The 25,219-nt window shown below is 45.9% G+C and overlaps 4 protein-coding genes across 18 annotated transcripts in view; 2 read left to right on the top strand and 2 right to left on the bottom strand.

Annotated features, from left to right (window-relative positions):
• Positions 1-133: 133 nt before the first annotated feature.
• Blos4 (biogenesis of lysosome-related organelles complex 1 subunit 4) lies at positions 134-1,741 on the top strand. Of its 2 annotated transcripts, none has more exons than XM_031993161.2 (5): positions 134-447; positions 586-657; positions 730-951; positions 1,014-1,256; positions 1,437-1,741. In XM_031993161.2, exons 1-4 carry the CDS (start codon positions 367-369, stop codon positions 1,104-1,106), a joined length of 468 nt encoding a protein of 155 aa, XP_031849021.1. In that variant the 5' UTR covers positions 134-366; the 3' UTR covers positions 1,107-1,256; positions 1,437-1,741. The 2 variants fall into 2 exon arrangements, with proteins under 2 accessions (XP_031849021.1, XP_031849030.1); XM_031993170.2 differs by having other exon boundaries at positions 1,366-1,741.
• A 329-nt stretch (positions 1,742-2,070) lies between these two features.
• Positions 2,071-3,965, bottom strand: LOC116434586 (uncharacterized). 4 transcript variants are annotated; one of them, XM_076371337.1, is made up of 5 exons: positions 3,845-3,965; positions 3,495-3,673; positions 3,260-3,419; positions 3,024-3,195; positions 2,071-2,821 (listed from the first exon to the last, which is right to left on the bottom strand). In XM_076371337.1, the coding sequence occupies exons 2-5, from the start codon at positions 3,629-3,631 to the stop codon at positions 2,631-2,633; spliced, it is 660 nt and encodes a 219-aa protein (XP_076227452.1). In that variant the 5' UTR covers positions 3,632-3,673; positions 3,845-3,965; the 3' UTR covers positions 2,071-2,630. The 4 variants fall into 4 exon arrangements, with proteins under 4 accessions (XP_076227452.1, XP_031848989.1, XP_031848999.1 ...); XM_031993129.2 differs by lacking the exon at positions 3,845-3,965 and adding an exon at positions 3,760-3,779; XM_031993139.2 differs by lacking the exon at positions 3,845-3,965 and having other exon boundaries at positions 2,137-2,821; positions 3,495-3,529; positions 3,608-3,767.
• Positions 3,966-4,383: 418 nt separating this feature from the next.
• Positions 4,384-6,521, bottom strand: Taf11 (TATA-box binding protein associated factor 11). 2 transcript variants are annotated; one of them, XM_076371336.1, is made up of 6 exons: positions 6,334-6,521; positions 5,574-5,815; positions 5,230-5,489; positions 5,056-5,143; positions 4,867-4,963; positions 4,384-4,791 (listed from the first exon to the last, which is right to left on the bottom strand). In XM_076371336.1, the coding sequence occupies exons 2-6, from the start codon at positions 5,715-5,717 to the stop codon at positions 4,658-4,660; spliced, it is 723 nt and encodes a 240-aa protein (XP_076227451.1). In that variant the 5' UTR covers positions 5,718-5,815; positions 6,334-6,521; the 3' UTR covers positions 4,384-4,657. The 2 variants fall into 2 exon arrangements, with proteins under 2 accessions (XP_076227451.1, XP_031848979.1); XM_031993119.2 differs by lacking the exon at positions 6,334-6,521 and having other exon boundaries at positions 5,574-6,218.
• A 120-nt stretch (positions 6,522-6,641) lies between these two features.
• The window catches only part of trc (Serine/threonine-protein kinase tricornered), a 30,391-nt gene continuing 11,813 nt past the window's right edge, over positions 6,642-25,219 (top strand). The window contains exons 1-2 of one of the 10 annotated variants that reach the window (XM_031993028.2): positions 6,642-7,244; positions 9,901-10,034. In XM_031993028.2, the coding sequence (XP_031848888.1) occupies positions 7,243-7,244; positions 9,901-10,034 (136 nt within the window). In that variant the 5' untranslated portion in view covers positions 6,642-7,242. Of the gene's footprint in view, positions 7,245-9,434; positions 9,453-9,530; positions 9,686-9,900; positions 10,035-10,469; positions 10,632-13,674; positions 13,984-14,091; positions 16,825-20,321; positions 20,560-21,479; positions 21,748-24,408; positions 24,434-24,554; positions 24,975-25,219 lie in introns of those variants that run through there. The other 9 variants (XM_031993043.2, XM_031993039.2, XM_031993037.2 and 6 more) reach the window with 9 other exon arrangements.

The raw sequence follows: 25,219 nt of genomic DNA, 5'->3' as shown, positions 1-25,219 counted from the left end.
GTGAAAAATTCTTATGAAGGAAATACAATTTGTAAGGATACAATTGTATTTGTCTGAAATAAAATAAATCACATTTTATGTAACTGAGAAACGAATAATATAAATATTATTATAGCTGTGGAAATATTAATAGGATCAGACGCACGTAACGATTTTAACAAATTAGATGGATTAGAATTCAATTAAGGAGAACGAGATTTCAAATCAATTTTATCTGGTGCTACGATAAAATGCTTCAATTATAAATTATGACGTGTTATTAACATAAGCAAATGGCGTCAGCTACGTTTAACGCTATTCATTGAAGATGGACTACGCAGGCAATTCTCTAGCACTTATATAAATACTTGTAAAAAACAAAGAAAAATGTCCACCCATACTACTGCAATAGTCGAAGAATTGGCAAAGGATTATGCGAGTTATGCAAAATTGGATTTATCTAATCAAGCGAGTATTATATTTTACATAACCTCTAAAAACAGTCGGTGAATGGTTTAGAGAGATGCTTTTTTGTGATACTTCACGTGTAAAAAGGGCATTTCTATATTTCGAGATGCATAAAGTAAAAGGAAATTTGTGTTGCAGATGAAAAGTTTCCATAATACCATTGAGGATGTAATGATGCGGTTAGAAGAATTTCAATCGATCATAGAAATGGTTAGGGATAATAGTTGATACAAATTTTGTTTATTAAATCCGTCACAGACATATCATATTTTCTGTTGAAAGGTTCAGACCGAAAGAATGCAATGCATGGATCAGCATATTCCACAATTGCAAGACATGCAACAAGAAGTTGTGAATCTTTGTAGACGTATAGATGCTTTAGAACATGTTATAGCATTGGCTAATGTAAATTTAACCACTTTAGAAGCTGCTGTTGAAAATGCAGAAGCTGAATTAGGAATTTCTGATAGATTATTTGGAATGTTAAATCCTTTATCCTTTTTTGTAAGTAGCAACTACATATTTTAATGTTGTGGCAGTTTTGCATAAGTTATTTTATATTTCAGAAAAAGAGTCAAGAACCATTATTACCAAATAAGTTACCAGTATTTAAACAGCCTACAATATATAGAACGAATGACTATTTTAACAGCGAGTAGACAACATTCAAATCTGAGATGTGTAATATAATATACTTACTAATTAAACAGATAGGTGAAACTGTATTGAATGTCGAAAAGAGATCTTAATTTTTTTGAAGAATGTGCATTTGTGAGGTGAATTCTGCAGATTTTTATCTTAGGTGAAAGGTAAAGATAAATTGGTTAATTTAATTGGAATTATTCTTAGAATTAAATCACAAAGCAGAGCGTATAATGACAGAAATGTTATCATTGTGCAGTTTGTATATATTTTTAGGCATTCTCAGAAAAAGTATCAACATGCTGCAAGAGTACATGTTTTTAATTGTGCTTTCTTTTCACCTACAGAACAGCTGCCAGCTATACAATGTCTCCATCTTGCTATTTTTCCTGCACCACAAGTAACACTGCAACTGGACCAGTGTCCCCATTGATCCCATATTTTGGGTTCTTGTCTACTCAATCTACCTAGTATCACAATATTTTTTTTAACAAGCAGTACTTTTCATTACATACAAAGATATTAATAAAAATATAAAATTACGAATAGCAATATAAATACATAGGAATAACTTCCTAAACAAATTTCATATGCTCTGTGATATAAGTTTTAATATTGGTTATGTAACTTATAAAATAGAAAGTGAAGTTCATGAGGTTTATAATCCTGTAATATGTAACCCTGAAGAACAAATTATCCTTTTGTAATAACACATGCTAATCTTTCTCTTAAAATAATTTGAATAGAAACAGTCTTGTTGAGAAGATCATAATATTTGTATGTACAACCTAACTCTAATTAATATCTAATTATTACGTCTTATCTTTTATGTATTGACTGTATTGTTCATTATCACATTTATTTTTATAATTAAAGGTTTTAATCAATCATTTATCTATTATATATGCTTTCTAGTTTAGGTACTGGCTTTCACACCTATGTAATCTTTATTTTCATAATTTCGATATTTATTGGCAGTTTCAAACGGTTGCTGCAGATTTTCATTTTGAACGTTTTCCATATTAACAGTCGATGTTTTCTTATAAGGGAAATATGACATGGTGGCAGTTAAAACAACGTTGCCCTCCAAAAGTATCGTACATTCCGCGATAAAGTATCCAACCGTTATTAATTTGATAAATAGTTTCCTCGACTTGAACAACATGACGAATATACGCACCGTATGTATAATTTACATCTCATATCATTAATAATTTCACATTGAATTACAATCTAATGAAATTGTCTGCCATTTATACAAAATACCATGAATAATAACATTCGATAGAAATAAAGGAAATGAAAACCTTTTTTAACAAAAGAAGATTGATTAGTGGAAATTGTATTATCATTTTTCATGTACGACAAACACTTGACTTTGATTCAATGTACGACACAAGTCTTGTATCATTCTCATTCTATTTAATGCGAAATATGATGATTCTCATGCTATGTAAATAAATAGAAATATCTGTATACTGTTAAAATAACATCGAATATGCAATAATAATATTTTCAATCGTAGATGTAGCAAGTTATTATCAGGTTTTTATTCCAAGCCAATGAAAAATATTCTTATCGCATTGTTTTAGCCGACACGGTTTTATTTGTGCTCTCTTTAATCCTCTGGTGCAATCTTCTGCTGAACAATGACGCCATCGAACCTGTCTACCATTTCCACAAGTAACACTACATGCACTCCAATTATCCCATTCGTCCCAGTCCTCATTATCTGTGACGTGTTAAAATCATATAATTCTTTATGTGCAGCCTCATTAATCATCTTATATCACCATCTAAATATCTTCGCGGTATTTACTAACGCCTAATTAGATACAGGACAGTGGGGTTGAAAAGCAAAAATTACACTATTAAATGAACTATGTCATACACGTGCTCAAACACTCGATAAGATAAATTTATATAATATTCACCTTTAATCTCATGAAATAAATTAGTCTTAATCAGATCTCTATAATCAGTTTCATCTAAAGAATTAAGTAACTTCCGGCCATAATTTTTTGACCCTTCAAAGTATCCGAAATGCTGTTGAGATCTCAAAATTGATAGCTTGTTCGTATACTGTTGTAGTTCTATTTCATTAATCTGCACAGAGTGTACTTCATTAATACAATTATTAACACGATTACTTAATTATAGGTTAACTAACTTGTACATATTTGTGCATCTTAATATTAGCTACAGAAGAATACGGATTATTGTACAGCGATCTATAGTAGTCGTACTGAATTTTTCTTTCATTACTTCCTCGACATTGGATGTTGGAATTAAACTTAGCAACGAAGTTTTGTTCCTGATTATTGTAAAAACTGAGTTAAAAGACCAATTATTAGAATTTAGAAGTAAAACAAAGATGTATCACCTTAAATTATAATTTAATTCACCTTTTGTTAGTGTAGTTTGACATATCCCCTGTCGACTTAAAGAGTTGTAATTTTTTAAATTGAACTTCATTCTCAGAATTCTTTGGAAAAATGTAGCTAAAAAATTCAATTACCGCTAATGCAAATAATAATCGCATAGCATGTTAATCTCTTCGAATTTTTGCTAACTGACGAACGTACTGTAAGAACGAAAAAAATTGGTTAAAACCTCTCTTACGAGGAATTGTGTTAATTAATTAATTACAGCTTTGCTATAGTAACTGACAGATCGTGTTTTATGTGTATGTGTACTTAAGTACTTCAACGTGTAAACATTGTCGCTTGAAAATACATACATTTACGTTACTCACAGAAAAATGTTTATATATTACATAATAATTGTTGGATTAATAAAATAGTATGATAAATTTGATACTATTTTTATTCATTTGGCACATTTTATGTGCGTGACGTGTACGTCGTGTACGTACATATACATAGGTACATATACGCATGCATATATATAGAATGCGTACCGACATAATATTTAAATCGATTTCTTTAATAACTTCATTCAAAGCGAAATGATATTGTGCTATGGTCTAATGATATTACAAGTAATAAACTAACGATTGTATTAACTCCTCACAAAATGATATTTTTCCTAACTTTACTCATTAGAACTATTCTACTATTAACGATTTGATAGATAAAATAGAGGTTCTATGTCTATGGTAAGCCTACATTTATTCTACAGGTTAGAAGTGATAATAAAAAAATAAATCTTCGTCGTGTTTGACTCGGTATAGTACAGCAAAAGGTTAACATATTATCGTATAAATAATATAATTATAATAATTTATAAACCTTTTGTTGAAACAGATACCTAAATTGTAAATTATTTCTATAGTTGTTCTTAAGAATTTTAATTTGCTATAGACTCATCATACATTCTATATAAAAATAAGATCTTACTCTTAACATTCTCTTAAAACACTGTACAGTCTTCTTTGAACTGTAATCATAGTTTAACACGTTCAGTGCCGCATGTACCATTTTTAGTACATGCGCAATTTTTATGTTGAGCAGCGGAAATGTAAAGAAATCAATACACTTTGCAAGCAAGATATAACAGAAATTCCCGGTGGTACGGAACATGTTAATCTAATGTTTCTACAGATCACTTACAACCTAAAAAATGCTTTATGGGCACGACCATTTGGAATCTGCCCATGAAGCCTTAATCTCCTGACTGCTTCTCTCAAATGTTTTGGCTGTAGTGGCCCTGTTTCTTGGTGTGCTTCCATAACATCAAGGGCTGTGTTTGAGAATGTAGTTAATGAATGAAAGTTTTTGACTGGTTATAGGTTTCAGATAAAAATCTAAGCTGTACCTTCTTCTACAATTTCTCCAACAAACACTTTTGCAATACCAGACATTGCTATGACTACATTTTGTGACACAGAGCAACCAGTAATGGTTTGCATAATCTATGATAGAAAATATAAATTAGAATGTGTATTTAAGGAATGATGGAACACTATACGAACTATAAAATGTGTATTAAAATTAACTGCATTACTCTTTTTATGGCTGCTTTTGGGAATGCAGCTCTCCTGTACATTTCATATCTATCCAACTGATCCTCTGTGAAATTGGACACTAAAACTCTGTTGAAAAAACCATACTGATACTCCTGTACTTATTTAAGAAATAGTACTTGATTGTAATCATAAGAAGAAACATAAGTACATACTGCATTTTTTCTCTCTCCTCCTCCTCTAGTTCTTTCTTACTTTTTTCTTTACTTTCTCTCCTTTCTTTAACATGTGTTGGATTTGCATGTGGTAATACTATATCATTTCCAAATAGATCATCCGTGGTTTGATCTTCTTCCCGATTATCAATTTCATGTTTAACAATTTCAATTTGATCATCTACTATTGTGCTTAACAAACTAGAACCTGCTTCTTCCACATCCGATTGAGATTGAGAACTCATTGCATCAGATTCTACCTACAATGTTGTATGCGATAATTGCTATTTAAAATGTATATAATAAAATAATGAAACCATTCTACAGAACATTCTTCTATATACCTTAATATGCATATTATCTGCATCCATTGATTCTATATCTTTAGTTAAATAGTTTCTAGATGGACTGTCTTTTTCTTCTTTATCCTCAATGTCTATGTGTTCGCTTTCATTTCCAGAATCTTCTTTTCCAAATAAGTTGTCCATTGTACAATAAAATATGAATTTCAAAAGAGGTAGTTGTAGATTTTAAAATGCTAATATATCCATTTACACTTAACGAATATTTGTAAATACAAGGTAATCTATAAGAACACAATTAGAGCTGGCAAGCGTTGTTGTAGGTTAGAATAATTAAAAGACATGACAACACAAAGAAAGACGTGATTTTCGAAATCTCTTGAAGTATCAATAGAAAGGAATTCACGAATATCAAAATTAATTCACGATCACATTCAAATGTTGGTATTAATTTAACTTGAATAAAATTAACTCGAGTATCTGAATAATTCCCAGCACACTTTGAAATGTTTATAGTCAATACAGAGTAATATCTTATGAACCATTAAACGACGAGTAAGAGGAAGGAGGAAACAGAACAAAGAAAAGAGAGAGAAAAGAAAAGAAAAAATAGATAAAGGAAAAGAGAAATGAGAGAAAGGGAAAGAAAAGAAATAAAATTTTATTTCGATTAATTCATAAGATATCGATACAGTACAATCGTAGAATATACAGTAAGATTATTTCAAATAGAAACAATGTAACGAATGTAAGGTTTAAGTACTTAAGTATACATATATAAGAATAAAAATCCAGAATGTACGTTTATTACGATTCTTCCCCATAGAAAGGTTGCAGTAATAGCCGTCGTATATTTTTAATCATGCGATATAGAAAAATACTGAGTTCCTTTATTAAAAAAGTGTTCGATCTAATGTTCGATTGATTTTGATTTCATAGTATTTGCAATCGATGAATGTAATCTAATTTTGGAAAGAGGTCGGGCACGCGAAGATGTATTGAGAACCTCTAATCCAACGAATTAAAAGACCATGGTCGAATCGCAATGTGGCGCCAGCTGGTGGATGAGTGAAATTTAGTCGACGGTGTCGCGACGCCGCGACGTATTTGTCAATATCTCATCGTTTTCGTGATTTTCACGGGTCATAGGGATACATTCCTCGGGAATAAAAACGTATGAACGTGTTCCGGTGAAGGATCATTCGCGATTCGAGACTAATATCGTTGTTGGTTGCGCATTCGCGGCGAACTCGACCAGATACGGGAATCACGATCAGAAAGTGAACAGAGCTCTCGGCGCGAAAAACAGGCATTGTGAACTGACCGGGGACTCTCGGGACGGTAGATTGTAGCTTGTAGCTTGTAGCTTGTAGCTTGTAGCTTATCGCTCGTAGCTCATAGCTCGTACCTCGTACCTAGCAATTCATAGCTCATAGCTCGTAGCTGGTAATTCATAGCTGGTAGCTGGTTTACTGGTAACTCGGTAATTTCGAGACTCGCGAATCTATTGCACGGTTTATTTCATTCGAAAACCGGTGGGGAGCACACAGTGAATAGATTAGTGGATAAAGTGTACGGTATAGTGAAATATCGAAAACGATTGGTCGAGTCAATTTGGCGGCTGAAGAGCTGACCGCGAGTTCTCGGATCGTCCAAGCATCGAATACGACGAGCCTACGAATGCAGCTTCAAGACGGAGCCGTGTATTAAGATGTGAGTAAAGTGTATTTACTTTCGAACGTGCCTTCGAACCGTAGATGATGTGGCGGTGTACGTCTGGTCGCCAGTCTAACCGAATTTCCGACGATTTCCATAGAAACGAGACCAAGGCAGCGACCGTTTTCAACCGAGGGTATTACTAATCAAAAAAATCTATTGTTATAAACACGATTCGTTCACTGTACTCGCAGTGACGGTAAGTTCGCGGTGGACGCGCGCACGTCTCTTTCCACGCATACTACCGTCTACACGCACCTACTTCTGTAGATGATACTTATAGTGGTATGGTTTAGTAACGGTGTCGTGTTGTACATATGTATGGATATGTATACGATTTTGTGCGGCACACACCTTAACTCTGCGAAATATCGCGACAGGATCACACACGAAACCGGTCTGGTGCCGTTGAAACGGTGCCTTCCACTCATCCTCCTCGCTCATCTCCCACACTACTTTTTACCCTCGACTCCGGGAATTCCACAGAAATAGTTCATCCGTAGTTGTTAGTTTTTAAACGCCGCGCACCTATTTTGACACATTACATATTACGCGAGCTATCGGTTAGACGTGTGTAAGTACGGGGTATCGCTAACGAATGCAGACGCCCACTCATTTACCGTTCCTTCGTTACATCTTTCCACGAAAGTAGTCTACCGCGTACCCATCGTATCGTGTTACCGGTCAATCAGTCCATGTTTCATTTTCCAGTTTTCCAAGTACAGTAACTTCATTATAGTTTATGATAATATATACGTATACCGGTTAGACGTTTTGTGACTGTTACGGTTTAGAGAAATTGATTAATCAACCGTTTCGAATAGGTACCGGTAATTTGACCTATTGCTCCTATTATCTCTCTGTAAAACTGTTTACAGACACCGCGGCTTATCGTGACCCGAGAGAGTGTGATACGATACTTAATTACTTCTCGTTGTCAATGGTAGATTTTCACGTCGTTTTTACGCCATTTTCACGCCACATTTACCCCGCTGTTACGCCATTGTTACACTATTTTTAGAACAGTGTTACGCAAATTTGTATCGTATGGAAATACAAGGCGTACAAGCGACGAATCGCAGAACCCAATGGGCTTTAGTCAAATGCTACACATAATTCAAACGCTAAGTTATTATCAAAATGTCGAAACAAGATAAAAAATGTCATTTTATTTATGTACATATATCGATAGTATTCGATAAATAAAAACTAAATTCCAAGTTTCAGGCTTAGGAATTCATCGGTTCAGAAGTTACGTTACACATATGTATAACAAGTTCATTTTTAAAAATGTCACCCCAGAGTAAAGATCAACCTTCCTCCCGTTCCGTTTATTTACCAAACCGAGCAGTTGAAAGGTTTGAAAGGAGAGTTCTGCACCCATTAAAACGACGTCGACTAATTGTGAAACGAGTCTGGAACGTAACATTGCATCGGACTGTGCTCCTACAATGCTCGTGTTTCGACAGACGATCCCCGACAATTTGGCCATTTATTAGATTATTAACGCGCGTTTGCGGTTCGCACGGGAAAAAGAAATAGCGTGGAAGAGAGACCACCGTGCGTTCGAACTCGCGGAACTAAAGGTAAAGAGGAGACGAGACACGGTCGTTGGCCGAAGGAGAAATGGTCGGAGTCTCCTCGCGAGCGAGCCGGAGAGGCCCGTTTTATTACGAAGCTACGCTCTGTCAAAGTTTGTTCAGTCCGCGAGACAGAGATTACCGCGTTACGGGCGAAAACATTGAAAATCGTACCTCGACGCTAGGGTTAACATTCGGTTTACTTGATCGTCGTTCACGGTTGTTCACAGTATTCGTTGCTTTCCTCTTCCTCAAGTGACTCACGTACCGTTCATTCTCCTGCATTTCCACATCGAGTTTCAACCCTTTCGATTCGAGGCATGACGCATGTTCGGTCGCTCGATCTTCGCGCGACAATCGTTCGAGGCACTCTTTCCTCGGGTGAAATTGCGACCAGAAAACTCGAGTTAGGATAGTACCTAGATGCGCACTGTTGTGGCGCGCTTCTGAGATATGGAACACGCGTTTACAGGAGACCACTTTGGAGGTCGGTATACCGTTAGATGGCAAATGCGACATCCGTTTTCCGTTTCGCGAAAAAGACTTCACGGAAACACGTGTAACCACTGTTATTTTTATGCCTCTGTGGTTTATCAACTCCAAGCCTGTGGTTCTGTTTTCAACGGTGGGTATTATCACGGTATACTTGCGTTACCATCGATCGAGAAATATAGCACGGAACGAAGTACGAGCTTAGTTGAAGCAGAAGCAGCGGTTTTCGTGAACGTAAACACGAGCATGAACGTAAACGTGAACGTGAGCGTGAATGTGAATGCAAACGCGCGCCCGTTCCTTTCTCATTGTAGCCGTATCGGGTCCTTGACTCTGCTACTATTCGTTAGCGAGACGAAACTTTACGTAAGCACTTTCTATTCACGAGAATTCGAAAAACGATCTGCGAAAAACACTGTCCCGTGCCCGACCACAGGCTCCCACCGATACATCGCGATATCGCGATGTCGACCAAAGAATTCCTGCGATCCGGTTACCTTTCCGCGTCCATCGTGCCGAATTATTTTTTCCCGAAGGACTCTCGAGAGAGAAAACTCTGTAATAGATCTCTTTTCACGCAGGTGCGAAGAGGCTACAGAAGTGGAGACGCATCATCAGCAAACAGCAGCAACAACGATGGGCGTCGCCGAGGACGAGACGCCATCTTCTTTGACATCGCATCCCAATCTTAATGTTAACAACCCGAATCAAGAAGGTACGTGATCGCGATTGTTTCCTTTTGTTACCCGATCGAATAGAGTATATTTCTCCCCATGATACGTTGAAAGGCTGTACTCTCTCGGTGCGAGTTGGTTTCGTCGAAACTGAATTGACACGTTCAGTTTGCCATTTTTCAACTCGGAACGAAATGAAAAGTGACAGTACCAATTACTCGATCCGTTTAATTGCGGGAGCCATGAGATATTGCTTCTCATCCAGCTGACGATCATCGCTGCAAATTCAATGGTCTCCATTGAAGGGTACATCGTTTGCGATCGTCAGAGTTCTGCTGGGGTAACTCTGGTTTGCGTGGCTATCGTATCCGTTTCTCATGGAAATCGAGTTTATTCAAAAATAAGGAATTACTTCTGCTTTCGGTTACATGCTCTGGGACGACGAATTAATACGGTATTTGTTTACGTTCGAAGGAACCGTTGAAAGTCGAGTTCCGAACAAGTATATCATCTGTGCCAGTAAACGGCGATACTTCATCGATACGATCACAGGAAACGTGATAGGCACGAGCCTACTCGCAGTCTTTCTAAAGAAGCGTAAATTCGAAGTGGGAAATCGCACGGGAGACACCTAAATGGTAAATATAAGACGTACAAGTTTTGGTCCAAGGACTTATTGTTTCCCTGACTGGCGTGAAAGAAGTGGAAAGCGTAGACCGCCGGTTCCTCTCTATTTTTCCCATGATAGACGGAAGTCGGTGTTCCTGTCGTGCTTCCGGTTTCCAGGTTTCTCCCGCAGACAGTCGATTCGTCTCGTTTTCTTTCGCTGAAGTACATTGTTGCGCGATTTCTGTTACGAGTGTCGGATGCAGCGGTTAGCTAATCAGATCGTTGAAGGATGCTCGAAAGCAACATAAGTCAGCAGCATTGTTAAACCTTTGCTTTATAATCGAATGGAAAGTAAAACGATTATATTGGGTCTACGGATTATACTGCCTGACGAGATAGACTATGTAGTCCGTTATTCGAAAGATGGCTCGCGGAAGGAGCGCGGTTCCGAGTGGTCGAAATCCAGTGTGTTTTCGGCTCCGGTGTGCGATTGGTCGGAACGGTACAGAGGAGTGTCTAAGCGTCCTGCAACCCACAGGAAGTCCTTGCCCTTGTGCCGTCTCGCGGGCCGTTTTCCGAACAACGGATGGTACATGGGTACGTGCGCGTTATCAGTTGGATGCGTTCACCTGCTACTGATCCCTGTTGGTAACGTAGATATCTTCTAAAGGTGATCAACGATGTATAGTCGCTAAGGCCATGACCACGACCGCAACGGTTCTGGCTTGGAAGTATCGTTGCACCTGCCGTTATTCTTGACTCGCAAACGCAAATCGGTTGTTGCATTGAAGAGTATGAACGTTGTTACGTTGACTTCCAACTACGAGATAACTCGCAGTTGGTCTCGTCCGGTACACCGACTACGAGTTATCTCATAGAAACTTTAAGAGTAATATATGATTGAATTAAATTGGCTTCTGGGACCAGAAACCTACAGTTTGCCTTGGCAGTCAACGGGTTAAAGCTTCCGATAAATCGTCCCGGTAACCGCTTACTTACTCGAGAGTAAGTCTAGCACTCTAAACGATTAGCAACCGAAATCAGAGGTGAGAGTGTCGGTTACCGTGCGTAATGAGTTCTCACGGAGAAAGTGCAGCCTCGATTTCCTACGCGGTGAATTATACAATATGCAAGTATATTGTTGGTCGGCAGCTAACGGTTCCGCAATATTTTTACCTGGTATGCGACACAACGTTGAAGTACTGCGGCATTTCAGCTAGGTCGGACTGCGCTTTGAAACGTTGCCAGCAAGTTCTCGTTCCTCCTCGCCGCTTCGGTTATCCTTGTTCTCGCGTTGCACGTGTCTTCCGTAACTTGGTCTCCTCTGTATCGCTATCCCCTGTATTCTGGGTCAAGTGTGTATTTGAATGGTCAGTGACGTTGACGGAGATTCCGTCGAATTCAACGGGGTTTCACTTTCCAGGGATCGAATCGAGTTGTCGACCGCCGAACTGACGGACGTCACTCTATCGGTTCTTCCATCGCTGTTCCCCGGAAGACTTTTTTCATCAATTCAACCGTCAACTCGACTTATTCTTGTCTTTGTCCTTGCCTTTGTCCTTCATTTTCTTCTCCATTGTTTTGTCATGTATTCTGTATGAAAAATCAATGTGTTCCGGTATTTTTGCGATAGACATTCACCGCGCAAACATTCTCGCCGAAGATTTTACATCGCAGCATTCCGAATACGTTGTATTATAGGTAGAATGGAATTATATGTGTAACACAATAGGGACAGCTATCGCGGAGCGTGTTTTCGTCTGCAGTTTTCCTCGATGAACCGAGGAGATAGGTCGGTTTCTTCCAGGCGAAGAGGAAAAAAACGATGCGATGGTTCTATCAGCCTTGTTTGAACGTTCGTCTTTCACGGTAGAGCGGCTTGCCCGTTGCATGCGAATCAATTGTTCGGGCACGCGATGCGACTGAACAGAAGATAGTTGTACCAGGAGCAAAGTACGAGTCCGTTATCTTCCGATTACTCGAAACGAACTTTTCCGAAGAATCTATACATAACGAGAGCGCGTTTACCGTCCTTTACGCGTTGCACAACTCTTCGAACCCCGGTGGCGCCTCTATTCCTGCATGGGAAGCACCTAGATCGCTCCGCCGTGGCGTCTACTCGTTTTACGATTAATTACAAGAACCGTACTCGGCTAGTAGACATCTGGACGTTACGACCTCCATCGCGAGAGCCTCAGTCTAAATAAGTTCACCCGCGTACGAGTCCGATCGGGAGAAATGTGAACTCTCGCAGCAAATTGTTCGCGAGGATGAGAGGGAAGAAAATCGAGTCGGTCGCTTATACGCAGAAATTTGCGAACGGATAACGGATAAGCGTATCGCCCGCAGATATCTGCTTGTTTTTCTAGAGCGATGTTGCGATTGAGAGATTAGCAGCGTGTAGGAAACAACGAGGATGCTCGGGGGAATGCAAAGCTCTCGCTGAACTCGGTCGGACACGCTTTCTGTTTTTACTTCGTCTTTGGAACGGGCGGTTACGGTTCTCACTCGAATAATATTATAAATACAACTGCCGAACGCGACTTTCCATTTTCAACGCCAACGATGTTCCGAATGACACTCGAGGTGCGAAGGAAGAGTCGTTCCGTCGACACTTGCTCCGAAAGGAACGAGGTACATCGATGGAAGATGCACGGTGGTCTCCGAACGGAGTCTGGGTTAGAATTTTTATTTGCAAATGGAGCGCGGAAACCGTACTGCGAGGTATCGTGCAATCATCGCACGCGAGGCGAGGAGAAACGCTAACGAGGGAAGGACGCCAATGCGTTGGCGCCGATTTTAATGAGTTCTTGCGAGTCGATAGTTTCCTGTGTACCATCAGCCTTCAAAAATTCATGAAAATCAGCATCGTTGCATTAGCGTTCTTCCCTCGCGAGATCTTAAAGGGGTCGAGGATGGCTGGGAAGTCTCGGAACCATTGAATCGGTTCACCGGGAAACCGGGGGCGTTTAGCCGGCATTCTCGCGAGGGTGCGCTCCGGTCAGTCGCGATGCGTCAGCTGAGGCGAGTGCGCTCTCCCTTCTCCTCTCCGTCCTCCGATCATCTTTGCTACGGTTTTCTTGCGCGGTCGAATCGCATACCGTGGAAACATCAGCTGAGAACCGGTTGAATGTTTCGGAGGAACGCAGGACAATCGAGAAAGTTTCGAAATAAAATGACGGCTCGCGAAGGAACGCCGCGCGGACGTGCGTTTCCCGAAACATTGAAACGGATTTAGAGGTTGTTGTTCAGCTCGCGATCGACACCGTGCGCTCCGGACAAAGCGAGACGACCCAACATCGTCGCAGGGCACACGCATTTCGGTAACGGAGTTGCGGTCGTCGGAATTTCGTGAGCATTTGGATAGGATAGTGTACGTAGGTACGTGTACACGTTCTTTTTTCTCTCTCCTTGTTCTGTCTCTCTTTCTCTTCTTCTTAGCGCGCGTTACGGAACGGCGTGTTCACGTTTCGACATTTTCGAGCATGTATTTATGGCGAACGAGGTGGTCGGCCCGGGGAGGGGGATAAACGCGAGAGCGAACAAGGCGGAAGGTGGAAAGCGGAAAGTGGAAGGAGGAAAGAAAAGACGATGAAATGGTTTCAAAGCGGCGAACGCGCGAGCGAGTTCACCGAAGAAAAAGTACCGGCTTTGGTGGGGCAACGTAGCGAGGACGTAGCGGCGCGATGGTGTGAGAACGCGGGTGTCACGCGGCGTTGGCATGTCGGCAACGAAGGTATATACGCGTGCACGAGCGCGCGCGGGACCAACACCGAAACCAAGCCAGGAGGGAGAGAGGGAAAGATAGAACGGCGATTGCCGCTGCCGCTGCCGCTGCCACTACCGGTAGACAGTGGAGAGCGGCAGAGCACCACGGAGAACCGTGTTATCGAAAGGAGTGGTCGTGGCGATCGGAGACTAGACTGAAATCGCAGACTCGAGTGTGCTCCCGGATTCGTGCGTCGATCCTGCTGACATTCTCGCTCGCGACGTCCACGCGATTCGGGTGATCCCGAAGATGGGTTAAACGGTGGTTAATCGCGCGTAACCTCTCGCGCCGTGTTTCCACGAGTGAGTACACGGTGACAAGTACCTGTAGACGCGTGTCGATCGACCTGTCGGCGCCTTGCGAGTGGTTCGAAGGGTATCACGCGGAAAGGGAGCAAAGGATAATGCGCCGAATCGCCGACGTTCGAGTTGCGTGAACAAGGACGAGGACGAAGAGGACGAAGACGACGACGAGGACGTAGACGAAGACGAAGACGAGGAAGACAGATTTGCTGACGACAGCGCGTCGAAGCGCGGACAATGCAGCAACTACGTGACCGACCGAGCTACGCTCGCCGATACGACTAGCCAAGATCAACCTCGATCTCGAAACGTACCTCGTCGCATCGTCGCCGTTGGTTAGTCGCTAAGAATACTTGTGCAATCGTCGAACGGAAGAATTATTTTGGTCGCGGTTGGCCAATCGCGTGACGATTCGCGCGATAGAACAACAGTTCGGACGGCCGAGGCTCGCGAGGCGAGGTGCGCGAGTTGCTCCATCAGAAACCGTTAATCGCGAACTTGGATCGGATCGGGCTAAGTAGGACAGAGTGCAATAATCCTACTTAAGGAAGTGCTTACGATCCGCGCGCGCGCGCGCGTGCGCAAGGCTACTCGCTCCGAGTTCCCGAAACCGTGAAACCGACCGACCGTTCGTTGTTTGTCGCAACCCCTTCGAACGCGTCGAGTCGCGATCTAAACTCCCGGTAGTCCACGGGCTCGTCGATCGCGCGTTCGATCGCCTCGTTGCGCGTAACGTATCGAGTGATCCGGACGTAAACGACGCTACGTGGAACAGCACGTTCGACGATAAGTGTGCCGCGAGGAGAGACGGACGATCGTTATCGAATCTATTTCCGGAACGAATCGGTATCTTTCCTTCCATTACTGCGAACGATAAGGTTGTACGCGGTGAATTGACGTCGATCGGAACGAGACACGTTGCGAAACATGGATGTAAAAGCGATCGCAGGATCGCGCGGTCAACGGTGAGCACACGCGCGGCGGGGGCACACAGCGAAGACGACACACAGCGAAGACGAAAACGGTATAGCCACGGCCGTGAATAATCGATCGCGCGACTGTCGTTGCCTTTAGAATACGTGGCGCGGATCACGGAAAGTGGTTCGCGTGGTGTGCGCAACAAGTTCGAAAAAGCACGTGACCGTTGGAGCGGCTACCGGAGCAAACATCCGAGCGGTGTAGATAACACTTCTAACGCGAACCTTATCCAAACCGCGTATCCGTGTCGCTTTTTATCTCCCTCCCTCTCCTCCGTGTTTTTCCTTCCTCATTTTCACTGTACCTCTTACGTATCGCTGGTCGAGTTTAAAAGACAAGCTCCGAAGATTGTCGTCGATATCTGCTGGGAAATTACGAAATTCGAATACAAGTGGGAAGAGGAGAGGAAGAAGAGAGGATAAGAGCATAGCGCATCGTAGTGTTCCGTACCGTGTTGTGCTGTGATTTGCTGTGCTGTGATTTACCGTGCCGCGCGAGGCGTAATTCGAACGAATAATTTCGTTGCACGTTCGGCCGGTGGACGTGTCCATTTTTCTCCGGAGAACCGCGCGACAATGCGACGAACTGGTTCAGGATACAACGCGATCGCTGTTCCGCCGAAAGGTGGACGCCGCTGAATGACTTTCCCATTTTGCGGGGTTGTTTTCGACTCGTCCGACCAGAGGACGAGACAAATGCCTGTCGCGTCGGAAGACTGGGCGCCGCATCCGGCCAACATAACCAGTTCTATTCCTATCGTTAAAAGTGCTACCATTCAAACCACGACCACAGCTTGGATGTCGCCGTACAGCAGAACTTCGTCCTCCGAACATTCATCATCGAACAATAACAACCTCCATCACCACCATCATAATTACAACCATACTCATCATCACCTCCATCACCGCCATCACCACCGTCGTCGCAGTAACAGCAACGGCAGCAGCAGCAGCGGCACCAGTAACAGCAGCAGCAACAGCAACAGCAACAACATTAACAACGTGAACAGCGCCAATAACAACGTCAACAACATCATCATCAACAACCACAACCACAGCAACAACAACAATGGTGTCGTCATACTCGAAGGTTGCAGGCCACCCCCGGCTACCACGGCTAGAAGGTTCCTTCGGTGGTTCAGCAGGCTCGGACAACCACCGTTGGGAAAATCAGGTAAATCGATGACTCCTCCAGCCCCAGGGATACCGTAGTGTCCCGACGCGTGGCTGCAAACATATTTTGTCTTTCCGAGCGTACGCGTTCGGCGGCGTTCGTTCCTCAAACGAACGGGTGCTCCTCGACAATGAAAGAAGATTATTCCTGAGATTGGAGGGCGGCGACAAGTGTAGCGAGGCGACACGATAACTAGGCCGGAAAGAGGACGAACCGTAAACTTGATAAATAAACATTAGACTTGGTGCGCGAACCAGGTCGCGATTGCCGCTGGCAACGGCGTGCCTCGGAATTTCTAATAACCGTTTACTCCATTCCATTCTCCTCCGTGCACCGTACTCCCCTCTACAATTATGCGAGTCCCGTGCACGCCGCGCAACCAAAATTTCTTACTCCGCAGTGCCTTTTCTTTCGTTTCCCACCGCCATTCTCGCCCCTACTCGCATCCCTGCTTCCACTCCCACTCCCGCCCCTCCTCCCACTCGTGTTCCTGTTCATATGGAACTTTGTGTATGGGTATATACCTACTGTACAGCTGTTCGAAAACGGAACGGACGATTCACCTTCGGATAAATCTCGACTCACGAGGAGAGGGCACGACGCTCTTTGAATGACACCTTGTATATAGCGCGTATCTAGAAATAGCCCTCGTGGCTCTTTCGACAATGGTCCTTTTCAAGGAAAATAAGGTTTAAGTTTGCGGGTCACTGTGATAGAGGGTTGATGATAATAATAGAATAATAATAGAATAATAGAATACTAGTTAATTAGAGGTTGCAATTCAAAGGAGAGACACAGAGGAAAACTGAACCGCGCTACTGCTGTATCTTGTTAAGTAGGCGTCTAACCGTCTAATTACCATAACATACAAACTTAATTATACGTCAATCGCTGAGACAGTAGAAAGAAAGGAAACGCGCTTTCTTGCTATTCGAGTAATCAAGTCATTCGTTGACTTAGTCTTGCGAACACAGCCATTTCATTTCGCTGAAATGTCGACGTTCGTTCGCGAAGGGTTGAAAGTGGCTCTCTTCGAAAACGGAGGACCATTGGCGAAAGAGCCACGAAGGTTTTTCAATTCTAGATACGTGGTACGCGCGTATGGTTCCATTCGAAAACAGATTTCTATGTCCGACCCTCCTCTCGCAAGCGAATCGGAGGGAAAAGGGAGGGAAACGTTGGGTGGGCAGTCGCGATTTCTTCCCCGCGTTTGATTAGCCGCACAGCTACTCGCGAGCAAATACCCGTTACGTGGTCCGCATTCGCCACCCACGAGAAAACTCGCAATCGGGAGCAACGTGTCGCGGCCACCGACGATCTTCCACCTCGACAATGCCGTTTCGTTACTCGACTTGCTAATTAGCCTAACAAAAGAAAAAAACAGCTTACATAAGGCCGTTATTTATAACCAGCAACGTCCCGATCGTTCCGTTCTGGTTGGTCCCGACGTACGCCTGGACGCGTCGTTTCTGTGCGTCGTGTGCCGTTCCCATTTTTTACCAGCGAATCGCGCGATGCGAACGCGCCGAACAATTCACCGAACGATCTTCGAGGGATTCATTGCGCTTCGCGTTATCGCGTACGATTCGATCGATCGATACCGATGTTCGCAGCTGTAGCGCGAGTTTCGACTCACGCACAAACTGGAGCTTGGGTTACGCTCTTGGATTTTCGAACCGTTATCCATTATGCACCGTTTTGCTCTGAATATCGGGGATCTTGAAACGACGCGAAACTCAAAATTCGAAGTACGTAGGAAACGTTGGATTTCGTGCATTCGGAATACTGTGAAATCGTCACGGGTGAAGCAGGAATAGCGACAATGGGGAATAGAATTATTAAATCGATTGTTCCTTAATCGAGTCGTCAGTTGCAGCCTCTGTTCGCTCACGTGTTTCTCCCGTTTGCATGATCGCGGTATTAACATCGCGTGGTGCGATTTTCTTGTCTGAACGACGAAGGGGTGGGAGGAGAGCGTTGTCATGCCACTGCTATCTGTTATCGGATGCGATGCAACGCGACGCGGGGTTATTGGCTCGTAATCTCTGCAGAAGGTTCTACACAGGTACTCGAGCAAGATGCGTATCAAGCGTGTGTCGCATCGTTGAAATCATTCTGTCCAACGAGCAAGTGGAAATGCCGTGCACTCGCGTCGTTCTCGCGAATAACGGAGTCCACGAAATCTATTGCGGACCGGCAGGTTCGTTTCTAGAATCGAAACGAGGAATTTCCTTTGGAAAGCGAAAGGACTGTTTTTCGAGACGCGCTGGAGCGTCACGACCTTTCAAAATCCGTTCCAGTGAAACTCCTTCGAAGGAGTTTGAAGACGGGCGCAAAATGATCGAGTGGATCGAAATCATTTGCGGCGTATCTCGCTTTCAAACTTTATTCGAATCTTTCCGTGAAGTTCGCAGCGCTATTACACTTCACGCACTTCGTCCCATTGCATCGCGTTTCGTTCGTTGTCCCGAGATAATCGCGAAAAACTGTTGCTACCACTACGTTGCATTCTTCATACGTGGGCGCGTCCATGAGACGACACAGCCGCGCGATCGCGCTCGAATTTCGCGATTGTCTCGAAACTGAATGTCAGCGACGATTTTTCCAAAGGAGAAAGTTATTCGACATGTGCGATTCTCGCGGTATCTTAAGATTTCGTTAGAATCGGTTACTGCGCGGATGTACGGCAGTGTTACCCTAAAATTTCATTGTTGAGCGTGTTCGGCCGTGCCACTTATGGCAGCTCCTTTCGCTTTTCTCGCCTCTCCATCCCCGAGGTCGGTAGTCCTATCGTTCACGGACCTCCGCCGATCGATCTCGCGTATCGCGTCAAACGTTCGCTGCCGCGAATCGAATCGTCCGCTTGCCTGTTGCCGCATCCCGGAAAATATTGCTGCTTCGGGGGAAACCGTACGCTTCTCGGCCGTTTAGACGGTTCGATCGTTCGTGCGTAGAATATACGCGCTGGCGCGATCATGCCGCTCATGCTTTGATCGGAGATACAGTTACCCGAAGAGCGCGTGCAACCGTGGATCGATGGCGTCACCCGGTTGCCACCACCGCTATGACGATCGGGAGTGGCGAATGGCAAACGGCAAATGGCCAACGGCCAACGGTCAACGATGCTCATTGTTCACGAAGAGCCGCGCGAATCGCGCCGACTTTCGTTCGGCATCCGCCAGCACGCGCATTTTATTATGAACCGGCGGGTATAGAACAAAGAGCGGCCGATCGGCGGGTGACGAATCAGGGAATGAAACGTGAAAGATGGAGATTATCTTTAGAAAGTAGTATCTTTCCGTTATTGCGACATTACGAGCGACAATGCGGTGGCAAGCGGCGTGTAGGTAAGCGGCACGTCCGTCTCGTCATGCAAACGAGAAACGAGCGTGCTTTCGCGTGTCACGCGTGGTCGCATCGAGTTCTCCCCCTATTTTCATAACGCGTGTCATCTAGTCGGACTCGGTCGTGTCCGATCGAGCTCGTCCGAGCAACGAACAGTTAGTCGATCGTTCAGTCACTCGGTTAGAGGGTCACCGAGTCGCGATCGCGGACGCGCGCGGACAGTTATCGATAGAGACCGTACTCGGTATAAGTTCATTCGCGACTTAACGAGCCGTTTCGAGGGCGAGGCGAGAATCAGCTTCTCCGAATAAAGCCGACTCGACTCGCGCAGACGAGGATCCGTCGATACGGAAAGCCGTATTTCTGAAAACTGCTTCGTGCGAATCAGGAGTGAGTGCGTGCCCCTGTCCTCGTCCGTGGTGTATCCTCGCGAACCGCGCGACGCGCGCAGATCGAACGGTTAAGGGGTGAAGGGGTCGAAGTAGAAAAACTTCACCGCGTATCAATCCCATGTTCCCTCTGTTTCTCGATAAACGATCACCGAAACGTTTCAAACGCTTTAGACTATCGAGGAAGACGAACGAAGGACAGTTTCGACATACATTACCGAAGCATTTTAGACCGCTGATTAGCAAGCCGCGATAATGTATGGCGCACGTTCGATAACGCACGAAACGAATGTCGCTTATCGACACATTTCCTCGAACTCGTGAACGTGTTTCGAACGTTTGTAAGTTCACGAGTGAACGACATCGAGTCTCGACGGTTCTATGTCATGACTCCGCGCGAGACGAGCGAGGAAAACGATTGTGAGAACGGTGCAGACTCTTTTGAAATATCGAGTCGAGGCTCAGCCCAGTATTTCAGATTCGTTTGCGTAGGAATCGTGTGCACCGCACGCGGCAGTCGCTAGTTGGTTGTACGCCTTCGGTGACGTAATCTGTCGGGAGCACGAAGGCCGCTTCGATGTAGCAGGATTTAATGCAGAGTCAAGGATAACAATTAGTTATTTACACATACTCGTCGGCTGCTCTCTCGGAACAGTGTCTCGCGTCGCCGTTACTTTTCCCGATCGCCGCCCGCCAACGCGACGAACGGTTCTCGATCCACTTTCGGCGATCCGACCGTTTACCGATCGAGCGACGGATCGCGCAGCGAATCACGTAGTAAAATGCCACGGTCCCTGAGCAGGTCCGACTCGCAACGGATCTTGACCTTCGAATTCGGGGACAGGAGGAAATAAACTCTGCGGACGCGAATACTGCGCGTCGATTAGCCTCGATCCGATCTTCGCAGCTTCGCTTTCGCAGGATCTCTCCGCGACGTCGAAGTCGACGCGCGATCGAACGCGTGCGGCGCGAAACCGTCGAACGATGTCACCGAAACCAGAGACGATCGCGTAAAGGGAATCGAGGGGTCTCGATTGACGGTGACCGACGTCGACAACGAAGGAAGGTGCAACGTGCAAGGTGCGCCGCCAGTCGTCCTCGATGTACGATTCGGAACTGTTCAAAACAGCGTGGACGAAGATTGGGCAGATGTGCAGCTACGTAACGTGCGCCAACTCTTATCTTTCAGGTCAGTTCGGGGAACTGATCGTAAGTAATTCTGATCCGTACTCGTGGGCCGAGTCGATTAAAAAGGAACACGGTACCGTTAACTTTCTATTCTCTCGACGCTTCTCCGACCAACCGGCCGATCGTTTCTCCGGACCTTCCGTACATTTCGCTCGTTGAACGCCGCTTTTTATCCGGCCGAACACGACTCGATGGAAATACGGAACGAGACTCGGCGGATTACAGCGGAGACACGCGTCGTTGCGCCGCCCGCGAATCGGCCGATACTCCGACGCGAACGAGAACACACGGCGCGCGTTCGCGGCGAAATAACTGAAAACGAAACGTTGCTCGGCAGAAGGATGTACTTTCACTTTTCAACACCCATTGGAAGCCATCCGTTGCGTGCTAATCTATTCGAGCGTGCACGGTTGTCGCGCACGCGCGCTTCATTTTTCGTGCGCCACGTTCTTCCACGATACACCCGTCCGTCCACCTATGCGGAGATTATACGCGTATAGTGGTTCCCAAGCGACTTCCGTTCCCATCGTTGTTCCGCGGGCGCGAGTCGGTCGTTGCGTTATGCTCGATCGCCTCGCGTCCCGATCGATCTCTTCGGTTCAGCCGATTTTCCCCGGCGCGATACAGGGACGAACGCGCGACCGCCTCGTCGACGTTCCCTACCATTCTCTTTAGCGGACTCGTTCGATTTGGCGGTATGCCCTAAGTCTAGAGGAAAGCTTGCTGGCGGAGAGGTCGGGACGAGTGGAAGGAGAAAGAGATGGGCTCCTGGATTTCCAACTGACCCCGGAGAAACGAAATTCGGGGCGAGGTCGGGTCGCGAACGGAATTCCCGCAATCGCATCGAAAGGGTGTTTACTTTGAGGAATGTTTCTCGAACGTGGATAGAAAAGAAGGTGGCGAAAGCACGGTGGAGTAATCGTGTCAAGGTTGAACGTCGAGGAGTAAGGAAAATAAAGAAGATAATTCGAGCGCTCGTCGGGATTGCGTCCGTTTCGCCTGTTCGATCTCGTTAATCTGCTCGCGTGTATTCCAGAGAACCGGTGTTTACGGCGAGCCTACGCGATACCGGAAGTCTCGAACAGAAAGAAACAAACGGACTGCAACGACTGTTTTTTCCTCTCGTTTCCTCTCGTTTCCCTCCTCCTCCTCCTCCTCCTCCTCCTCCTCCTCCTCCTCCTCCTCCTCCTCCTCCTCCTCCTCCTCCTCCTCCTCCCATTTCTCCGCTCACCGTTGCTAGATATATTTGCGCGCGCGCGGCCATACTCTGTCTGCCCCTTTGTCTCCTTCGTGGCTCCGGATCTCCCAGCCTCTCGAATCTAGGCTGTTACCGTGGCAACACAGGTACGAAATACTACAGAAGGGTTATCGCCGAGGAGATACGGAGAGCGATGGACTCGATCCACGCGACGACTAGCCCGACGATCGTAACGCGCGTTCCCTCCAAAATCCCCGACTACTCTCGCCTCACTTTCGCCGTTCGAAGGAAAACCGTCGACGTATCGAGCGTCTCCGCTCGCTTTTCCCACTCGTTTCGAAAAGCTGATGTTCCTGCACGATGAATGAACGCAGGACAAGATGGCTGACGCCTTTCTTTTCGCCTCCGTTCGGCGTTTGGCCGGCCGGTACTCGGTTTCTTCGGTGCACCGCGGCCATCTCGTGCTTTTCTTTCTCCGCGTGTCTTCTTCGTTCGCCGGTCCCGACGAGGACTCCATGGAATGTCGAGAACGAGAATGTAGATTACGATGACAACGACAAAAATGACTACGGAAAGCACGGGGCTGCGCTCCGCTGCTCGAAAAACAAGACCAAAGTCGGGGAGCTCGATTCTCCGGCCAACCGATCAGCCGATTCGGACGGAGCAAAGTCGCGTATTTTCATAAGTTACGTACCCCGTGTTGTCGGGGTAAGGACAAACTGTCGGTTAACCGACTACTTACTGACTGCGAACGACGAACGAGAAGCGATGGACGAGTGTCGCGAAAGCGAGCGAACGAGCGAGCGAGCCAGCGAGCGAGCAGCTGACGCGGCGAAATCAATATTCCCACGTGTCGAGGTAGACGGTGTGGATAGAGGGCAACGTGAGCGCCGCGCGCCATTGCGTTTGTGCCCGCAAACGACCAGCCAGGTATTTCACGAGCGTTCGAGACGCTCGCAACGCGTCCCGCGCCAAAGAGAAAGCTTCGTTTGCCTGCATTCGTTCGGGCTCGGTCTTGTCTGCTCTCGCCCGCTCTCGTCCGTTCTTGCGAGCTCTTCCTTTTCCAACCCTCCGCCGGCTCTTCTCCTGCCCCCGATCCGCGCCACTGGCAGACCGCCCCCCGTCGTTTGCCGCAGCATCGACGTCGGAAGGCGCGATCAAACTCGACGGACTTAGCCCTTTCCCGTGGCGTCGAGCCGAACGCTCGGTTCACCGACGATTCACTGCTTTTTCCTCCGTCGAAACGCCATCGACGCTCCGTCGGGGCGAGCTGCGCCGACTCTTCCAACGAAATTGGATTATCGGGTTTCGACTCGTTACGCGATCAGCTGTTCCACGCGTCGCCCTCGTGACGTCGAGGCGAACGAATGTTTTGTTCGCCGACGTCGCTTTTTTCCCCGGAGATTCCGTAATTACCGTTCGAAACGGGCTGGAGCTTAAAGTTGCTACGCGGAAGTGGAACTAGAACGACGACGCGGCGCGTTCGCAGGTACGAATCGTCTTTGCGGCGGATACTCGATCGATTTTATCTTACCGCGCACCCCTGGCACGAATGTTTCTACTTCGAGCCGCGTACCAGTAACCGCGATGTTCGTTCGCGAGCCGGGCAAACCGATGTCGGGGGACAGCCTCGCGATGGAATCGACGAATCTCCGTGGTCCCTCGACTCGCTCGTATCGCTGGGCGGTTATTGACGGGTTTCGGTAGGTCCTCGATGTACTCGAATCTAGGGAAGACCGTAGAACGTTCGGAGTAGCGCGCGATCGAGGACGCGGGGGCTGCGGAGGACACTCGTTTCGGAGGTCAGCGATGACTGTGACGATGACTGTGACTGTCGCTGTGACGCCGACGGTGTGCAGGTAGCAGTGTCGGCGAGGAAACAGGATAAGGGTGGACGAGGACACGGACGAGGCGCGCGCGGTACCGTTTGCAGAGGAATCGTAGCGCGGCGGGTCGCAGAGAGGGATGTAGAGGAAGGACGACGCGGAGAAGACGGAGGAGCGAACGCGCAGGCGGACGACCGCGATCAGGTGACAACTTGGAGTCGCTGTTTTGGTTCCTCCCCTTTCCCGACCCCCTCCCACCAGCGGCCTCTCTCTTTCTCTCCGATCCTCTCCCGGGTTCTCTCTCGTGTTCGTCGACAAGAGTTGCTCCAAGTTCGAAGAGATCTCTCCACGCCGCTTCACGCCGCTCCACGCCGCTTCACACCGCTCCACGCCGCTCCACGCCGCTCCACGCCACTGCACGCCGCTGCTCGCCGCTCCGTACCGCTCCA

The sequence above is a fragment of the Nomia melanderi genome, chromosome 10, assembly GCF_051020985.1.
Source record: "Nomia melanderi isolate GNS246 chromosome 10, iyNomMela1, whole genome shotgun sequence".
NCBI lineage: Eukaryota > Metazoa > Arthropoda > Insecta > Hymenoptera > Halictidae > Nomia > Nomia melanderi.
Note: the sequence above shows the minus strand (reverse complement) of the source record. Positions and strands in the feature narration are given on the sequence as shown.

Excerpts from the sequence above, each read along its gene's own strand:
- Taf11 (XM_076371336.1), bottom strand. The coding sequence starts at position 5,717 with ATGGACAACTTATTTGGAAAAGAAGATTCTGGAAATGAAAGCGAACAC. Across the intron at positions 4,964-5,055 it reads CAAAAGCAGCCATAAAAAGA|ATTATGCAAACCATTACTGG; the intron begins GTAATGCAGTTA and ends TTTCTATCATAG. Across the intron at positions 4,792-4,866 it reads TGGAGAAATTGTAGAAGAAG|CCCTTGATGTTATGGAAGCA; the intron begins GTACAGCTTAGA and ends TCTCAAACACAG.
- LOC116434586 (XM_076371337.1), bottom strand. The coding sequence starts at position 3,631 with ATGCGATTATTATTTGCATTAGCGGTAATTGAATTTTTTAGCTACATT. Across the intron at positions 3,420-3,494 it reads TCAAACTACACTAACAAAAG|TTTTTACAATAATCAGGAAC; the intron begins GTGAATTAAATT and ends CTTTTAACTCAG. Across the intron at positions 3,196-3,259 it reads AGATGCACAAATATGTACAA|ATTAATGAAATAGAACTACA; the intron begins GTTAGTTAACCT and ends CACTCTGTGCAG.
- Blos4 (XM_031993161.2), top strand. The coding sequence starts at position 367 with ATGTCCACCCATACTACTGCAATAGTCGAAGAATTGGCAAAGGATTAT. Across the intron at positions 658-729 it reads TTCAATCGATCATAGAAATG|GTTCAGACCGAAAGAATGCA; the intron begins GTTAGGGATAAT and ends TTCTGTTGAAAG. Across the intron at positions 952-1,013 it reads TAAATCCTTTATCCTTTTTT|AAAAAGAGTCAAGAACCATT; the intron begins GTAAGTAGCAAC and ends TTTATATTTCAG.